Source organism: Eulemur rufifrons, chromosome 24 (assembly GCF_041146395.1).
Source record: "Eulemur rufifrons isolate Redbay chromosome 24, OSU_ERuf_1, whole genome shotgun sequence".
Classification (NCBI taxonomy): Eukaryota; Metazoa; Chordata; class Mammalia; order Primates; family Lemuridae; genus Eulemur; species Eulemur rufifrons.
This window is the reverse complement of record NC_091006.1, coordinates 24,036,127-24,055,575: the sequence shown is the minus strand read 5'-3', so window position 1 is coordinate 24,055,575 and position 19,449 is coordinate 24,036,127. Positions and strand designations below refer to the sequence as shown.

General features: G+C 36.0%; 1 protein-coding gene across 1 annotated transcript in view; it reads left to right on the top strand.

Annotated features, from left to right (window-relative positions):
- Positions 1–16,673, top strand: part of LOC138374276 (transmembrane protease serine 11E-like) — a 61,216-nt gene extending 44,543 nt beyond the window's left edge. The window contains exons 8-15 of the mRNA XM_069456985.1: positions 2,449–2,570; positions 4,686–4,753; positions 8,268–8,431; positions 11,231–11,269; positions 12,567–12,744; positions 14,116–14,375; positions 14,968–15,110; positions 16,512–16,673. Coding sequence (XP_069313086.1) covers positions 2,449–2,570; positions 4,686–4,753; positions 8,268–8,431; positions 11,231–11,269; positions 12,567–12,744; positions 14,116–14,375; positions 14,968–15,110; positions 16,512–16,673 — 1,136 coding nt within the window. The remainder of the gene's footprint in view (positions 1–2,448; positions 2,571–4,685; positions 4,754–8,267; positions 8,432–11,230; positions 11,270–12,566; positions 12,745–14,115; positions 14,376–14,967; positions 15,111–16,511) is intronic.
- The last annotated feature ends 2,776 nt before the right edge of the window (positions 16,674–19,449 follow it).

Here is a 19,449-nt window from a genome sequence, read left to right as displayed (position 1 = left end):
ATGGCAAAACAACCAAACAAATCTGTCACAGAGATAGATACAGATGAACGTAATTGGATTTGGCCAAAACATCATTTTGACTGTCATTTCATAAAGCCTGAGATAGCATAGAATTCTATGTGTAGTTTGTGTCTAGGGCCTTGGGGCTGCATTTCTGCTCCTCTGTGATTTGGATGTCAGAAGGTGAATCTCTTAGGAGCAACATCATTGCAGATTATAGAATCACAAACCTGTTAGAAAATTATCAACAAACTCATATTCATCCTTATTTATTTTACTTTTCTGTTAGTGTCTCCAATAATATTTTTCAGTAACTATACATACTATATATTTCTGGCAGCTGGGAATATGTTTCAACACTTAGTGGCCTGTTTAAGTCTATAGAGCTAAGTAAAATATTGAATATAAATCATAAGTTGTTAATTTGGTTGAACTATATGAAATTGCCAATATTTGACCATTTTTGACCTATACTGATGGCAATTTCAAATGAATCAATATAATAATTTAAAAAAACCAGGTCTAAGGGTATAAAAGTGTCTATTATTCTCCTCTCTAGAACTTTCCTAGTCATCATGTGATTAGATACCAACAGCATCAGCATCACCTGGGAACTTGTTAGAAATGCAAAACCTTGGGTCCACATTGAGACCTAATGTAACAGAATCTGCATTTGAACAGGCTTCCCAGGTGGTTCATTTGCACATTAAAGTTTGAAAAGCTGCATTCTATAACAATGGATGCAACCACACAGAAAGTTGTAGTTAACCATTAGATAGATGTTAAAAAATGCAAATGTGATAGAACAGTCATTTACAAAGATAGCTATGAGTTATTTTTCAATATTTCGATAAATTTAAAACCTTACTTGAAATGATGTATATTGCCAGGGACCTGCCTGCATTTTATGTCACCCTGGCCATTCAGGGCAAGGGAGGTGAGAAAAGATAGAAGGGCAAAACCTCCCTAGTTCCCCACCTAGGTCCCTAATGCTCAGGATACCCTGAACTTTCAGCGTCTCCAGGCTGCCATCCATCTTTTATTCATCACCAACCCCTCCCTAGGCCTTGTTAGAGTCTGACAGCAACTTTCCTCTTTTCCCACCAAATCCTCTGGCCTCTGGATGTCCAGGGTGCTCTTTTGAAATTTACCGGTAATTTTTTGCATAACTTTTATATAACAAAAGACTTCTCCTATAGCTTCAATCAGTGGCTTTGGTTTTTTTTTTTCTGTGTGTTTTTTTCCCCCCATCCCAAGAAGCAATACGTAAAAGATTAGTCTGTGCTTTAGAAGTTAGGCCTTGGCTGGAAGCTCAACTCTTTTTTTGGGCTATGCCATGTCAGGGTTAGCCAAGTTATTTATATTTCTGAGAATGTAGTCTGTTAAATCTGGGTAATACTGCCTTTCCATAGGGCTATTGTGATTTAAAGGAGTTATGTGTATATGCCTGAGATGCTGGCGCTCAGTGTTAGTTTCCTTTTCCTCTGGGGTTTAGGTGAAGAGGGAAAGAACGAGAAGGAAGGGAGATTAAGATTGGATGAGCCATGTTCCATTTTCCGATAATAACCACATACAACTGTCTTGATCACCAGTGTATTCCTAATGATTGGCACAGTGTCACTCACAGAAAAGTAGCATTAATATCTGTTGAATGAATAAATGAATCTTCTGATGGCTCTGTTCTTGTTTCAGGAATAGGAGGCTAGAGGCTAGAAGTATATAGCATTAACTCTTCAGCCTGCCAAAACTGTGGGTTGCTTAAACTGAATGCAGAGAGTGGAGACAGTGGCTAAGGAGCAGACAAACCAAACCAACCCCTGTGGTTGGTGGAAAAAAATAAATGCAGTAACAAGGAAGCCTGGTGAAATGACATAGTGTCCCTGGAATTTATGCCAGGTGGCAGCTCTAGCTCCTGAAACTTCTACTTACTGAATCCCTAGCATTTTAATTTCCACCTTGATCTCCCTCTTTAGCCAAAATAAATTTTCTCATACTAGAATTCTAAGTGGCCAGAATTGATGTGTAGTTGACTGAAGAGGGAAATCTACTTTTGGAATATAAAAATGCACTCACCTTTGGGAAGCTTCTGAATCCGTCCCTGTTTGTGTGCTCAGATAGCGTGAGTTGCTATCCCTGTGGCTTATATTCGGGAATGGATAACACGTGAGTAATCAGCCCACAGCTCCACCGCAGTATTTGAACAATGCTGCAGGAACACCAGGCATTTCTTATAGATTTTATACCCTAAATTATATCATGATGAATGTTGTTGTGCTTTATCTTGAGCTAACTATGAAGCCTGGGGCGGGATGATGATGAAGATGATGACCTGGACTGGGAGTATTCTTTCTTGTCTCAATATTTCTAGCAACCACCAAATAGAGAAATAATGATGCTTTACACACATCTGATAAAAATTATGATGAGATTTTGTCCCTTTCTTTGTAGACCAAAGGAAGACCTATAATTACTATAGCACCTTGTCATTCACAAGTGACAAACTGTATGCTGACTTTGGAAGAGAGGCTTCTAAAAATTTTACAGAAATGAGCCACAGACTTGAATTAATGGTAAGCAATTTTCCCTCTACTTCCAGGGCATTTGCTGTCACTTTTTACCATGTTTTTTAGTATCCTAGCATCTAACACATCCATTAGACTTATCCTTGTGTATCTTTGCAAAATGGGAAGAGGCCCTGTCTAAGGGATGTAAAGCAAAACTGACAATTACGTGGCTTAGAAGCCTAAGCCTCGCAAGACTGAACGAAGGCAATTTTAGCCATTCATTGATGTCCCTCCTACTGACTCTCGCTTAGCTAGTGCTACACTCTTGATCAGCAGAGTCCAGAAAGTTTAGAACTGTGAAGGTGGCCCCAAATGTGGTTATTGTATCCTAGACGTCCTAAAAAAGAGACCCCAAGCAAAAGATTGCCAAAATTGAAATTATTCAGACACATACCTAAATGGCATTTTAGTTTTTTTTTTTTAAATATCTAACCTTCGACCAGTTTTTGGTGCAAAAGTCTATAGGAAATCCATGGATACTCATCTCTATCCTTAAGGCATCACAACATTAATCCTAAGGTATGAATCAAATGTTTAACAAACGAAAAATTAGCAGTATAGGCCAAAAGAGCAAGGGCCTGAGTGATGACTTGTCATCAAGGTCAGATTAAAGAATATTTAACTTTTTCTGATAGCTTGCGAGGTAATTAGCGGTATAATGTGCTATAAATAACACTGAGCTAAGAATTGGGAGGGACACCTAGTTCTAGTACCATCTACTAGCTAAGGGTGTATCCTTTGGCATATCATTTTATCATTCTAGACAAATTTCCTAATATGAAAATTAATAAGAAATTAGATTAATTTCCAAATTGTCTTCCAGTTCCAATATTCAGGATAATAACAAAGTGTAAGTGCCCCCTGCCCATCCCTCTGTTCCCAGAGATTGCCTAGTACACTGGAAGCCTGAGGATTTGGCCACCTGGCTGAGGCAGAGATCGAATTCTGGTTACATTGTACTTGGAAACACCAAATCAGGGAAATGTGTGAAGAAGCCCTTCTCTAAGGATAGATACATATGCAAAATAAAGGAAAGGAAATGGAACCAAAAAGGTTCAAGAAAACATACAATTATTTTCCTAATTCTTTGTACCATTCACCAATATATATATCTATATATATTTGGTAAAAATATATATATATATATTTTGAGACGGAATCTTACTCTGTCACCTAGGCTAAAGTGTAGTGACATGATTATAGCTCATGGCAGCCTTGAACTCCTGGCCTTAAGCTATCCTCCTGCCTCAGCCTCCTGAGTAGCTGGGATAACAGGCATGAGCCATTGTGCATGGCTCCATTCATCCAAATAAATTTTATTTATTTAAATAAGTGAAAGCCAGATGAGTTTAAATCTAAAGGAATATAGATAGGACTCCTTAATACCTTTATAGTTAATAATACTTTTTAAATTACTTGATAAAAATAAACCCTTACATAAAAATTGCCCGGTGAATACTGTCATCCTATTTAGAGGACTTACTTGAACTGTGCTGATTTGTCTCATAACTATAGGCATCACGCTTGCATATAAAAACTCAGGAGTCAATAAAACATAAGAAAGAATAAAAAGGCTCATTGCTTCTGTTAATCAATCACCACCTTGTAGTAACTGTTTGGTAAATATCTACATACTGAAAACAAGAAACACCTGAAGTGTTTCCTTACTTAAACTCCTAATTTAAGACATTAAGTTGGCTAGAATTCTTATTCTTATTTCATTATAGTAAGAAATAGCTTTACAAAATACCTCCTTTCATTTTATCAAAGTAACACAGATGTGTAAGGCTATGCATCCTTATCTCAGGGCGTAAGTGGTCACTCTTACTTTTCAAGACGTAGCATGTTCATTCCCTTTGGTCTCTTTCTTAGTGTGGAACGGCACATGTTTCTTTTGGCCCCACTATAATTCCCCAGCTCTTATCATTCCTAAGGCAGAATTCAGTTGGAATCCCTGAGAATACCAAAAACGATTCCTCAATCTTCCTCAAGTTCAGCACATTGTGAAATATTGGTCAACATTTTTTGTTTTGTTTTTTAATTTTCCATAGAGCTTTGAATTAACTTGAGGAATTTCAGAGAGTTGTTCTTGCTGACATATGTTCATTATTTTTCAAACAGGTGAAAAATGCATTTTATAAATCTCCATTAAGGAGAGAATTTGTCAAGTCTCATGTTATCAAGTTCAGGTATGTAAATCTAAAATGCAGACCTCTGGATCTAATTTAAAGCTGAAGCTGTTAACCTGGTCAGCAATAAGCATGTTTTGAAGTGTTAATGGCATGATGTAATTCAATTCAGTAAACATACATGCTCTGTGTAAGTCACAGGTTACAAAGTCTCTTATTCATTCTTTAAATCCAAAAGTAAGCATTTGCAAGATGACTGCTAGGGACAAAAGTATAATTAGTGCCTATCCTATAATATTGTTTTGGGAAATTCTATCTAGTACGAATAGGGACCTTACACACATCCTGGGTTTAATAGTAAGTAGTGCCCTGTGTAAAATAGTGTGGTAGATGGGTTTTGTCTTGAGCCCTTGGTTCTCCTCCTTATCAATTTTCTTTACTTTCTTCTTCTTCTTTTTTTTGAGACACAGTCTTGCTTTGTTGCCTGGGCTAGTGCTCAGTGGCATCATGTGGCGTCATGATAGCTCACTGCAGGCTCAAACTCTTAAGTTCAAGTGATCCTTCTGCCTCAGCCTCCTGAGTAGCTGAGACTACAGGTGCACACCATGATGCCTGGCTAAGCTTTCTATTTTTCAATAGAGATGGAATCTTGCTCTTGCTCAGCCTGGTCTCGAACTCCTGAACTCAAGTGATCCTCCTGCCTCGGCCTCCCAGAATGCTAGGATTACAGGCCTGAGCCACTGCACCCAACCAGTTTTCTTTTTTTTTCTTTTCTTTTTTTGAGACAGAGTCTCACTCTGTTGCCCAGGCTAGAGTGCCGTGGCATCAGCCTAGCTCACAGCAGCCTCAAACTCCTGAGCTCAAGAGATCATTCTGCCTCAGCCTTCCAAATAGCTGGGACTACAGGCATACGACACCATACCCGGCTAATTTTTTCTGTATATATTTTTAGTTGTCCATATAATTTCTTTCTATTTTTAGTAGAGACGGGGGTCTCATTCTTGCTCAGGCTGGTCTCGAACTCCTGAGCTCAAACGATCCACCCGCCTCGGTCTCCCAGAGTGCTAGGATTACAGGCGTGAGCCACCGTGCCTGGCTCCAACCAATTTTCTTTACTTTTCTCTATACCACCTCTTTACATTTCAAATATTTAGCTAAGAAGATCTCCTCTGTTAATCAGCCATTAATAAATAGGCTCATAACTTAACATTTTAAGCAAAATACTATATAAGGATTTTAAATAATATATTGTCTTAATACAAATTATTTGTATTTTTCAAAAAGATAAGAACTGTTACCAATATTATTCTAAAGACAAAACTCTGAAAGTTACTTCCCAGTCAGTTATTTAGCTGACATCTGAGGCATTACTTATACCACTTTCTCCTGAAAATTCTGTGTTCTCTGATGTTTGAGATGGTATCCTTTCTTGGATCTACATCTATTTCTTCCATCCTTAAATTTCCACTCTCTCAAGGGGACCTCCTCCACACACGTGGCTTCATGTGCTATTGAAATCCAGGTTTCTATCTCCAGTCTGGATTATTTTCTCAATTTCTCTAATTATATGCTTGCCCATGCACATCTCCACATGCAAATTCCAGGGAAAATTCCCTAACTCAAGGGAGTTGGTCACATTAATGAGAAACCTGGAAATCATCATATACTTCTCCCTTTTCTGGGCCCCTTTATGAATAACTAAGTTCTACCAGTTCTGTTTTCCAAATCACTTTGTAATTTGTTTACCTCTTCATCCCAGTGATCTTGCCACTGCTACTCATTATTCTTTCTTCTGTTGCTGTAACAGTAAGAAAAGCAAGTTTATTGGAAAGATGAAGTCCATTTTAGACAGGTTGAGCTAAGATACTAGGGGACTATCAAACGAATGTGACTTGGTGGAGGGAAAGGGAAATGAGTGCAAGACATAAATACGTTCATCATCAAATCAAAATTTTGGAAAGCATGGGTGTAAATTTCTCAGGAAAAGGGTAATGCAAGGTGAAAAAAAAAAGAATGATGAAGAAAGTTTGAAGAACAAGAATATTTAAGAAGATGGAAGAAAAACAGGGACCTTAGAAACAGGAAAGGAGCAGGAAAAAAGAAAAATCATGAGCGAGGCAACACTTGTGCTAAAGACAAGGAGTTTCTAGGAGGGATTGGCCAGCACTGACCAATACTCCTGACCAAGTAATATAAATACTGAAAACAATCCACTGGGTATGTCAACCAGGAGGCTATTGGTGTCTGAGCAGAGAAACAACTCTGAAAATGAAGGAGAGAAGCAGACTGTGAGAAAGCCAGTGTGAGGTAGAGAGTAATTCATCATTTCAAGAAGGTTTTCTATGATAAGAAGGTTTGCATTGAATAGAATAGCAAGATTGAGAGATGGTTTTATTTGCTTTTATTTTTATCAGCCAGCAGGTATAGGACTAGTTTAAGAGAAAGAATAATACATAATTGATGGTACTGAGTTGTTGAGGCAGTGAAAAGACTTGAGATACATAATAATAATGTCTTTAAAGCCCTATTGTTTCCAGATTACAAAAGTAATACAAAACTATACAAAATTCAAATAACACAGTATTATGTAAAGTAGAATAAGAAAGCCTTCTGTCCAATAATTCCACTCTCACAAATAACACATCTTCTTAATTTATTTTGAACATCTTTCCAATGACTACATATAGATCTATTTCGTTCTTTAGCTGGCTGTATAGTATTTCACTACAAGTATGTGTCAGTGTTGATTTAGACACTGTTGATTTGCCCTATTAATGCACACTTAGGTTGTTATTTATTTTCCTGTTATAAACAGAAGGTCATAATGAACATGTTTATACTCTTTGCACACTTGAGAGTACATTTGAAGATTTAATTTCTAGAAGTGGAAATGCTCTGTCAGAGAAGATGGAGATTCAAATTTATAATAGATAAACAAAACTGCCCTCTAAAAATAAGATACCAATTTATATTCCCCTTTAAAGTTTATGAGAGTTAGGGTTGATGCAGTGTATAGTGAGTGGTAAGATTCTTTGAAAACTGGCTATGAAAAGGCAGGAGTAAAATAGCTGGCAGAATGATTCCAAGGTAGCAATTCGTAAAAATAACATTATGGCTAATTAATACTCTATCTTGAAAATACAGTCACATGAGGTCAATACAATTTGGTCAAGCTTTCTCATATCCTTAGGTTAGGAGTTGTATAGGAGAACCGGAAGATTGCTTAGGAGAGATCACTGGATTTGAGTCATGGGAATGAAACCTGAAAGCCAAAAGCACAGTTGATTTCATATTTAACACACATTATATTTAGTAATTTTGAGTGGTTGACAAGATAAATGTCTTTTTATATGAATAGCCGTGTCCTTAATGAGACCCGTTGGTGATGAGGGAAACCACATGAACATACTAGATTACAATCAGGGCGGCTGAGTTTGGGGTTCTGTACATATTAAACAATAGAAATATAGAAAGAAGCATTCATAGATTTTATGTGCTTCAAATAAATGACAAAGAAAAAAACCCGATTGTGATACCATAAATCAATCCTTCCTTCCTTCCTTTTTGTCCACAGTCAAGAAAAACATGGAGTGTTGGCTCATATGCTGCTGATCTGTAAATTTCGCACTACTGAAGATCCTGAAACAGTAAATAAAATTGTTCAACATGTTCTACATGAAAAGCTGCGAGATGCTGTAGGACCCCCTAAAGTAGATCCTGAATCAGTTGAAATTAAAAGTAAGTTGATTGCCCTTATGTAGTTTATTCTTCTTACATAGAACAGCTTATTTTTAATTTTTTAAAAAAATATTCTTGAGTTCTGGGGTCTTGCCACCAATTGAATATTTCTTTGGGACTAAATTGGTCCTAATGAAGTATTTTAATTTTTAAAACTATCGTATGAGAGGTATAGTTTCATTAACTCTTGGACAGGTTCTTCTATATTGGGCCCTATACTTTGGCTATAGAATCCAATTATGAATGGAGAAGTGGCTTTGTATATTCCTCTTCTTTTTCTTGTTGCTTTCATTTTATGTTCTGAGAGTTTGATATATGAAAGGTTCATGCCATCCACACATTTGCTTTCAAATGTCATTAATATACTTTGTTATAGCTTCTTGCCTTAGATCATTTACCAATGAAAAATTTATAATTTACTTATATTTATTTTTGATATATTTTCAACTATAAGTGAAAATTTGGAGGTAGATTATTTTTGTTGTGGTGTTTGTTTTTTGTTCTTGTTTGTGGAGCCACAGAGGACAAAATAAGTGGTGATAGGTTCTTATTATGAGAAAGTAAGAAATACGAGACCCTCAGTGGAAATAAAGGTGTGGTTAAGGGCCAAGTCATGTGCTATAGAACAGTGCAGGTCTATAAAAATGCTATGTGGGCACAAGTATGATCTTACATTTTCTAGTAGTCACATTAGAAAAGTAAAAATAAACATGTGAAATTAATTCCAATAATTTGTCTATTTAACCCAATATATCCAAAGTATTATTTCAACAAGTAGTCAATGTAAAAATTATTCATTAGATACTTTACATTGTTTTTTTGAACTAAAGCTCTGAAATCTAGTGTACATTTTATATTGATAGCACATTTCAATTTAGACTAGCAATATTTCAAGAGCTCACTGGCCACATGTGGCTGATGGATATGGTGACAGATATGGCACACTAGAAATTAGAGAATAGGGGACAAGTAGAAACGATGAATATAAAGTGCTAATATAAGACCTGCTACATCTAAGTGGAGGCCTAAAGTGATGGTCAGCCACCCTACTTACTGAGCTGTATTTCATAGCTCAAACACGTTTTTCATTTTTGCCAGATCAATGGAAATAGTACACAAGGCCAACTTGACTCTTTTTATAATATTTCCCTTGTTGACATGGACACATTCTACCAATGCTCTCTACCTTTAGCTTACTGAGGAGTGAGGAAGACTGAAATAAAAAGGAGCTCTAGATTTCCCTATTTCTCTCTTTCTATGTCATTATTTTCAGCAAAAGCTGTTGGCTAATAGGAAGTCACAGGAGCAAGAAAGCATGTGATAGTGTCTCTTATTCATTTGTGTTTATTAGAATGCCATTGACCTCTTTCTGGATTCTAAGCAATCTCTGGTTCAAACAGAAAACATGGCCTCCTGAGACTGTCAGAGTCCCCTTGCTCACTCAGTGGAAAACGTAACAGACTGGTCTTATATTTGTTTTGAGTCTTATGGAACTCTCACACATTGTGGGTCCACTGGAATTCTGATTTCATAGGTATTGTGAATGATATATGAAAACGGGGTGGCGAGAAATCATGGAAACACATATTGTATGTATCTCCTCTGCTCACATCATGTTCCATTATCCTAGTGGACTTCATTTTCAGAAGTTAGAAGATAAAATTATTGAGAATTTCAAGTCAGCCACAGCAGAACATTTTACCAAGCACAGGGCCAAATTATGCCTGTGGGACCCTGTGGATGTATAAGTCACACTTACGTGAAGTCAGCCTTCTCAGTTGTATCGACATGCAAAGCCAGAACTTTCCCTAGGAAGAGCTTGAGATAGAGAAGAACAGGTTATTTGAAATAGAGAGAACGGAGGTGGTTCTTTCAGTGTTACTTGAGAATAAAGGGCCAATTATTCCTTATTTTTGCCATTTTTCCCACAAATAGCCCACAATACATAAAGCCAGAAAGAATACTTTCTAGAATACAGATTTCGAGTAAATCCATACTATTCAATACTAAAAGAAAAATTGACAGATTATTTGTGCATTAAGGACATCCAACCTGCCATGTTCAAAGAAAAAAGTTTGGTCCCTGGAAATTTACTGAGTTGGTAAAGTTTGAGTTTAGAGTTTGAGGTATCTATTGGCTGAGTTAGTGTTTGCGTAGGCCTGACTGTTGAGAAGTCAACAAGCTAAGAAGTCATTGGCTGGAGTTGAATGACAGTTTGAGGACAGACTGTCCTAAAACGTAACATAAAGAAGACTTAGATATAGCATTGTTTTTAAATATGAGTGAGGACTAATTTATGGATATGCGACCCACATGTGTTATACAAATGGGACTATGTTTATAAGCTTAGTGAAATGATCTGAAGTAATGGTCAGTAAAAATAATGGTCAGTAAACATTTAGGTAATGAATACTATGGTTTAGATCAGTATTTCCTAAAGAGGGTCTCTGAACTAGCTGTATCTTATTTCCTGGTGTAAAATTTAGATTCTTGGGCTTCAGTACAAAACTACTGAATTAGAATTACTGGGAAGGGGGACAGGAGTTTGCATTATAAATATACTCCCTGTATGACTCTTACCCACATTGGAGTTTAAGGAACACTGTTCATGTATACCCTCCTTCCTAAGACAACAAACATACTATGTGTATGATAAACTAACCATGTTGTTTTCCTTATAATCTGGAGATATTATCTTATAATGTAATCAAGCAGCTTTTTAGTATTTGAAATACTCAGAGGCATAGTGCAGTTCTGATGTGCTGACCCTGTTCTATTCACCGTGTCTGTGTATTTCAGAAATCAACAAGACAGAAACCGACAACTACCTGAACAATTGTAAGTTTAATATATTTATTAAAATGGCATTACCTGAATATAAAAAGTTAATGCTCTAGATCATTTAGGCATACTTTGTGTTGATTTTATAGGGACAGAACAAATAAAATTTGATTTATTTGTGCAAAGTTCCTAATGCTTTATCTGGTCTCTGAGGCACCCTTTATTAGTAAAAAATAGTAAAATTGGGAGAACTTTGGAGTGGACATATAGGTGCCTGTGGCAGATGTGTAGTAGAAGTGAGTTGTGCAACTGTTAAAAAAGAGGCAAAAAATGTTCACTTATCAATGTTCTGTTTGTAGATGTCTATAATATACTCTCATAAAAGTTTTGTAAAGAGTATATAAAAGCAATCTGTATGTTGATTTTTTTTAGCTAGGGGCAGAAACTTGATTGTTGCTTTACCTTAAATAAAATCTTCTTGATGTTGTTAATCCCATGTCGTGGAAATTGCAGGCAATTATGGGGTTGGATATATTTTGATGAAATTACTGAAGGTCTATCTAGATAATATCTTTACCTGCATTTTAAAAGTGCTGACTCTAGGCCTAGTACTTTCCTTCCCCTATAGCAGAGTACCCCATCATGATTTAGAAAATAAATTTAATAGTTACAGGATTATTTCGTACTACATTTATCTTAAAAGATGGAAGAAAATGTGCTACCCATCAGCTCAGAATGTTGGTTAATTTATAAACTCAACTAAACACAAAAATCCAGAGATAATCCCATTATCTAAATGGCATATATTCTTACCACCAATATTTATTGGGAACCTACTGTGTGCTAGTAGTGTGTAAAGCAATAGGGATACAAAATAGACAAGATATAATCCCTGCCTAAAGCAGCTGATACCCTAATGGGATTAGATGCATGAACATGTAATTCTAAAATAACTGTTCTCAACCAAGCTCAAATTTGATACCCTAGATATGATGCTTCATTGTTGCATTTTGTGTGTATGTGTATGTGTCTATATATAGAGAGAGAGAGAGAAAGAGAGAGAGAGAATATTTGTTATTATTGTCATTATTATGAAAGCATCAAGAAAGTTATAACTAATCCAGTTTGGAGACATAGGAATTGTTAGAGAAGACATCCTAGAAGAGGAAACAACTGATATGAGTCTTACAAGATGCATAGGATTCAACTAAATGAAACGTTACAATTTATGGAAAAGTAAGAGCATGAGAAAATGTTTGATACTATTGAAGCACAAAATATAAACAATTTTGGGCCAAGTAACACAATCTGATGCTTAAAACAACAGCTAATTAATGCACCCTCTCTTTGGCAGGCTGTGGGACACGAAGGAGTAAATCTTCAGGACAGAGTCTCAGGATCGTTGGTGGGACAGAGGTAGAAGAGGGTGAATGGCCGTGGCAAGCTAGCCTGCAGTGGGATGGGATTCATCGCTGTGGAGCAACTTTGATTAATGCCACGTGGCTTGTGAGCGCCGCTCACTGCTTTAGAACGTAAGTCTTGAACCTTGTGAATGACTGGGGCTTAACAAAGTGCATTGGGTGTTGGCCAAAAGAATATACCTCATGAATTTTGAAAGAGGTGAGTTTAGCATAAATTAAAGATAATGTGTACATCACAAATGGAATGGGAAACTCATAAACTTTACTAAGAGGTTTTATAGTCTGGAAATGGAAACAGCATCAGAGTACATGTAGATAAATTATTTATTGGTAAATACACAATAGTTTGTCAAGGAAAGCAGGAATTTTAAAATCATCTTTGCACTTTGAGCTTGATGTCAAAGAGAAGCGCTGTATCTCTCTGTTGAGTATCTCCATCAGAGATGGAGGCTGAGTAGGTTGTAGGTTTGAGCCCAGGGGGAAATTCTACATGGTAAGAAAGATAATAGATTATGAAGAAATTTGAAAGTAGCAAATTGTACAACTGAATAGAGTAAATAGTTATATTAATAGTACAAGAAATGGAGGACCATGGGCAGCAGCAGGAGAATATGGAGTAATAAAATTACATTATTACTTTGTTAAATTACTTTGTGTGGCCTTTATGGTTTTCAGAGATATGTATATATTTTTGAGTAGGGGACATGAGGCACATAGAATATGTTTAGTTCTCTCATTCTGTAAAGGATGTTATTTCCATATGTCCCTTAGAATCACTGGTGTACAGAAATGTCAAAAGTTTCTAGGATGTGGAATGGTTGACTTGGCACAAGGAGTAGCATGTATGTCTTAGGAAACAGTGGCTTTTCCACCTGATCTGACCCCTGAGCCTGATTCTCAGTTTAGAAAGAGTTTGTTTCTATACATAGAAACTATATCTTTTCTTTTTTTTTCTTTTTTCTTTTTTCTTTTTTTTCCTTTTTTTTTTCTTTTTTTCTTTTTTTTTTTTCTTTTTTTCTTTTTTCTTTTTTCTTTTTTTTTTCTGAGACAGAGTCTCACTCTGTTGCCCAGGCTAGAGTGCCATGGCATCAGCCTAGCTCACAGCAACCTCAAACTCCTGGGCTTTAGCAATCCTTCTGCCTCAGCCTCCCAAGTAGCTGGGACTACAGGCATGCGCCACCATGCTCAGCTAATTTTTTCTATATATTTTTAGTTGTCCAGCTAATTTCTTTCTATTTTTTTATTAGAGACAGGGTCTTGCTCTTGCTCAGGCTGGTCTCGAACTCTTGAGCTCAAACGATCCTCCCGCCTCCCAGAGTGCTAGGATTACAGGCATGAGCCACTGCACCCGGCCAGAAACTATAACTTTAAAAAGAAAAAAAAAAAAAAAAACCTCTATACTTATAGACTAAATTATTTAATATAAATTATTTGATTGGTAGCATGGTAGACTGGAATTTATTCTTCATTTTTTCTCCCCAGATATAAGGACCCGGCCAGATGGACCACTTCCTTTGGAGTAACGCTAAGACCTGCGAAAATGAAACGAGGTCTCCGGCGGATAATTGTCCATGAAAAATACAAATACCCATCACATGACTATGACATTTCACTTGCAGAGCTTTCCAGCCCTGTGTCCTACACAAATGCAGTACATAGAGTTTGTCTCCCTGATGCATCCTATGACTTCCACCCAGGTGATGAGATGTTTGTGACAGGATTTGGAGCACTGCAAAATGATGGTGAGCATCTGAAAAGAAACTGAAATCAAATCTAATTTGTTATCCTATGGCATCTAAAGAATGAAACGCCATTCTGCCAAAATATGTTTGTTGTTTGGTCATATGGACTCAGGCCAAGTCAGGTCCTACCAATGAAGTAAGTCATTTAGAAGACACATGAATTCCTTCCTCCTTAGGATACTATTCAGTGCATCATTAGTACTATAACAGTGGTGCTGATGAGGTATCTGAAAGAGCAAATATGTCTTCTAGCCACTGAACTTTTTTTTAGGGAATTAGCCACTTAAGAGATTAGAGATCTTTAATATATCCAATTGTGAAGATCAGAGAATCATAAAGCCACCATTCTCCCCTGCCAAAATTTCCTTCTAATCTTAAGAATGGAGTTAAACAACTTGAGCTTCTTTCCTAGGCATCTAACTTTTCATTTAAAGTAGTTAGGAAAGAATTCTCTTCTGAAATATTACTGTATCTAAAAATATATATATTCTAAGATTTTATATTACTATCTTATCCAATAATTATGAAAGAATTTCTTCAGGTTTGTAAAATATATGTATATCTACAAATATAAAGACTTTTTTCCCTTTAGGTACTAGTCAAAATCACCTTCGGCAGGTACAGGTGACTCTCATAGACACTAAAACCTGCAATGAACCTCAAGCTTACAATGGTGCTATAACTTCTAGAATGTTATGTGCTGGCTTCTTAAAAGGAAAAAAAGATGCATGCCAGGTAAATGCTTTTACCTATTAATATGCTGCATAACTTTTTGTTCACTTTTCTTTGGAATAATGATAGGTTTATAGAATTATAAATTTACAGATCTGCAAAGATAGTACAGAGAAGTCACATGTACCCTTTACCCGGTTTTCCTCAATGGTTACATCTCACATAGCTATAGTACAATACACAATTGAGAAAATTGACAGGGGTATAAAGTGTATGTCTAATTCTATGGCATTTTGTCATGTGTGTGGATTTGTGTAATCCTCACTGTAGTTAAGATGGAGAACTATTCTATTACCACAAAAATCTACCTCAGGAATAACTCTCTTCACCCCTTGCCACCCTTAATGTCTGGCAATCACTAAGTAGTTCTACCTTTCTATAATTTTGTAATTTCTGAATGTTATATAAATGGAATTACACAGTCACTTTTTCATAGAATTTATGATATTTGTAAATGGACAAAAGAAAATTCACAAGGAATTTAGTGTAATATAGGGAAAAAAGCATGGGCTTCTCAGTTAGATAGCTTTGGATTCAAATTCCAGTTCTGCCACTGACTAGCATGTGATCTCAAGCAATTTAATTAATTTCTGTGAGTTTCAGTTTCCTTATTGCTAAACTGGAGAATATTAAATCTAACTCTCTGGATTTTTGTGCAAGAATTATATGAATTAATGAGATAATATATTAGTTAAGAGCTTCATAGAGTGCTGAGTACTTAAATGGGTAATCAATAACTAGCGTCCCAGTAATGATCAGTCAATACCTTGTTTGTATGACCTGTATGAAGAAACAGACTTCTGTTATTTGCAGGATAGAAACAATTAGAATTTATCTTTTTATATATACATTCCCTAAATTCTGCTTTGTGCTGGACTAAGCACTTTACATTCACTGTTTTACATAATCGTCACAGTAATTATCAGAGGATTTACAAATTAGGAGTATTTACAAGTATGTAAATGAAAGGTCTGCCAGCTTGGAAGGGCCAAACTTGAGATAGAAATCCAGGTGTCTGACTCTAATTTCTGTGCTTCTTATCAGTAATAGACTTTTTACCAGCTCCTCCCACCTTTATTTTAGAGTTATGTCACATTAATAAAGAGGTAACTTGTATAGGAAGTTATTTTGTCAGATGTATCAGATAAGTTAAGAGTACTGTTCCCCAAAGAGATAGGGCCTTCAATCTCAGCGTACCGAACCCTGAGGCTAAATCAATTTTCCAGGTATTAGAGCTCTTCCATTAGTTGGATAACTGACACAGATGGACAGAATCACTTCTGAGTTTGAACACACTGAAGACTTAAAAATCACTCCTTTTATTACACTTTTAAGTTAGAAAAATAGCAAATTTCTCTGCGATGAATTGAATTATGAATTCCTAATCTCTCCCTTCTCCTTTAGGGTGACTCTGGAGGACCACTGGTCAGTGCAGATGTTAGAGATATCTGGTACCTCGCAGGAATAGTGAGCTGGGGAGATGAATGCGCAAAACCCAATAAGCCTGGTGTTTACACTAGAGTCACTGCCTTCCGGGACTGGATCGCTTCCAAAACTGGTATCTAAGAAAAACCTAGTAGAACGGAACACATTTTTTGTGTATCGTCCATTCTTCGAGATACAGAATTGCAGAAGAAGCCTTGCAAATCACCCGGATCTGACTGATCTCATTAAACTGTCAGCTTGATGCATATATTTCCTTCTTAGCTCTGTTCTATATATGAGCATCTTGCTTTCTCCAGATCGTCTGTCCCAACCTGCATTCATTTGTTTTCTAGAAGATTTCTGTCATCACAGTTTTGACTTGTTGATATAAATTTCTCATGCCTATGTACAGTTTGAAGCAATCCCTTCCTTGATTTCCTTAGGCTTCTCTCATCTTAGTAAATTTCTACTTTCAAGATACAGGGCAAGGAGTAAAAGAAAATATGAAAAGAAAAAAACCTACATTTTTTTGTGTACAGAAAAGCATTGCTTTTTTTCTTAGTGCAATGTGAAAAATGATCATATTTGTTAGGATAGGTTAAGAAGACAGAGACAGCAGAATTCCAACTGCTTCACGATGGAGAAAGAATAGAAACCCAGTTAAGGAAGTCCAGAGAGAAACTAAGATTTAGCTTTATTTTTATTTCCAAAGAACTACTGAGGAAAATGTAAGGAAGATTCTGTTTTCTGTGACCTACAATAATTATACAAACTCCATGTAATGTACTTGCTCTAAACAGGTTAAAGCAAACCATATTTATTTACCATTGCACTGCTGAGGATGTCAATATGCAACAATAAAAGATACATAAATCACCCATTTGCTTGACATTATAATATGATAATCCACGAAGAAAGGGAAGATGGGGAAAATGTTACTAGTTAATTTATTATTATAAATTCTTTTAAAATGGGAGGCTAGAATGAAAATTCATTTAAGAACAATCAGCATGTAGTAAAATAATTGTGCGATTGAATGGCAGGGAATGAAGAGAGGACCAGTCCAAACTATTGATTGCAGTGGGATTATCACGAAGTGTTTGTGCAGCTAACGCTTTCCCAAACTGCAAATCCTTGAAGGGAACAAGGTCCAGGTGTCAGTGTGTAGCTGTAGTCATGCAACTGAAGCTGGGTCTTGGACCTCCATTTTGAGATGCTTGCAGATATTCTTCTTCCCCTGTTGCTGTGTTTACAGTCTGCACATGGCTAGTGGTCCTGTTAGACTCATCTGAGCTGAGATGGGAAGATATCATAGGGAAGATATCCTGGAAGCTGCCTCCCTGCTGACTCTAGTATGACACTGAATTGCTAACTGCCTGGATACAAAACTGAAGAGTAAATGCATAATATTGGCCATCTTTATAATTTTGGTTTTGGCAAATTATGACTGAGCTATTAGAGACACAACATTCAAATGATCTAGGCCCTAGCGAAGTTAGGACTGGTGCCAAGACATATAGCATGTGCAGGTGTAGATTTTACTGAGTCTTTTACCCTTTCCTTGTTGTATATAGCTACTCATACAAGTTCTGTATTTTTACAACAGCCACTTTGAAAACCAATATTAGCAGGAAAAATTTGACTTTTATTGATCTGAATAACATTGGCATATAAACTGATAAAATTTAGGCACTTGGCTAAAATAAGATACAAAAACTGACATGAATTGACAGTGTTAAATATTTTGCACAAACTGTTTTGTGCCATTTAATAAAATCCTTTGAGAAAAAACAATATTGAGAGAAATGTTGAATTTTAAGTAAAGATATAAGTACATTTCAAACTAAATGACTCTAAGTGTTCTGTTAAAAATTAATTTCCCTTGTTTCAGTATATTCTGCAGTTGAGCCTCTAGGTGGAACCCTCAAGCTGTAGAAAGATAAAGGGATGCCCGCCATCTGGATTCAGGAAGGATGTTTGGATGTTTAAGTAATAATGAAAACTGTACTCTAAATTCTGCATAAGGATCTTGCAAAGCCAAAGAATACAATTCATCTTTGAAAATGGCATTTAAAAATTAATTCGTGTTGATTTTACAAAGGATTTGAGAAATAAAAGGTTTGGATCACAGTGAACATATAAGCAATAGTTTAGACTTTATGTGCATATAGAAATAGATAATACACTATCATATTTATAAAATGGTAACTTCTTTTGAAAAGTAGTCTGTAATGTTGGCATTATGTGGTAACGATTTCATTGGAGAAGGTTAAGAAGACATGACTGTGATATTTATTAATTGTACAAGAGGGTAGGCAGGCAGTTCGTCTTCTGTATCTTTTATCTTTCTTCCATAGCACTTAGTAAAGTGGTCTGTGTATAAGTCTCTCAATAAATGTTGTTAAATGACTTTTATCTTTGCATTACACAGAAAACATAGCTTTATTATTATTTACACATTGATTTTAAAAAGTAATCTCAGATGTTACATTAACTGGGTGACTTAAACCAGATCGATGATTTAAATATTCTAAGCCTCAATTTACTCACCTTTATGAAAAAGATAATATTAATATTTGCTCAAATGATTGTTGTTGGGATAAAACTGAGAATGTTTCAAAAGTGCTTAGCACTTTCTTGGAACACAGTAGGTACTCAAGACATGGTAGCTGTTATGACAGTTACTGTAATGAAACTATAGTCTTGTTTTCAAAAATACGGTACTTGATCATAAGTTTAATGATTTTTTTTGAAATGACTAGAAAATTAGACCTACAGAATGTGCTGGTTTCTTGCTTAATTTTGATTCTACAAAAGAAGTTTCATTGGGATCATTCCAAAACAAATTTGTCCAGGTGATCTCCGTGAGGATTTATTCTAATTTTTCATTTCAATTTTAAAAAATGATAAATCTTAT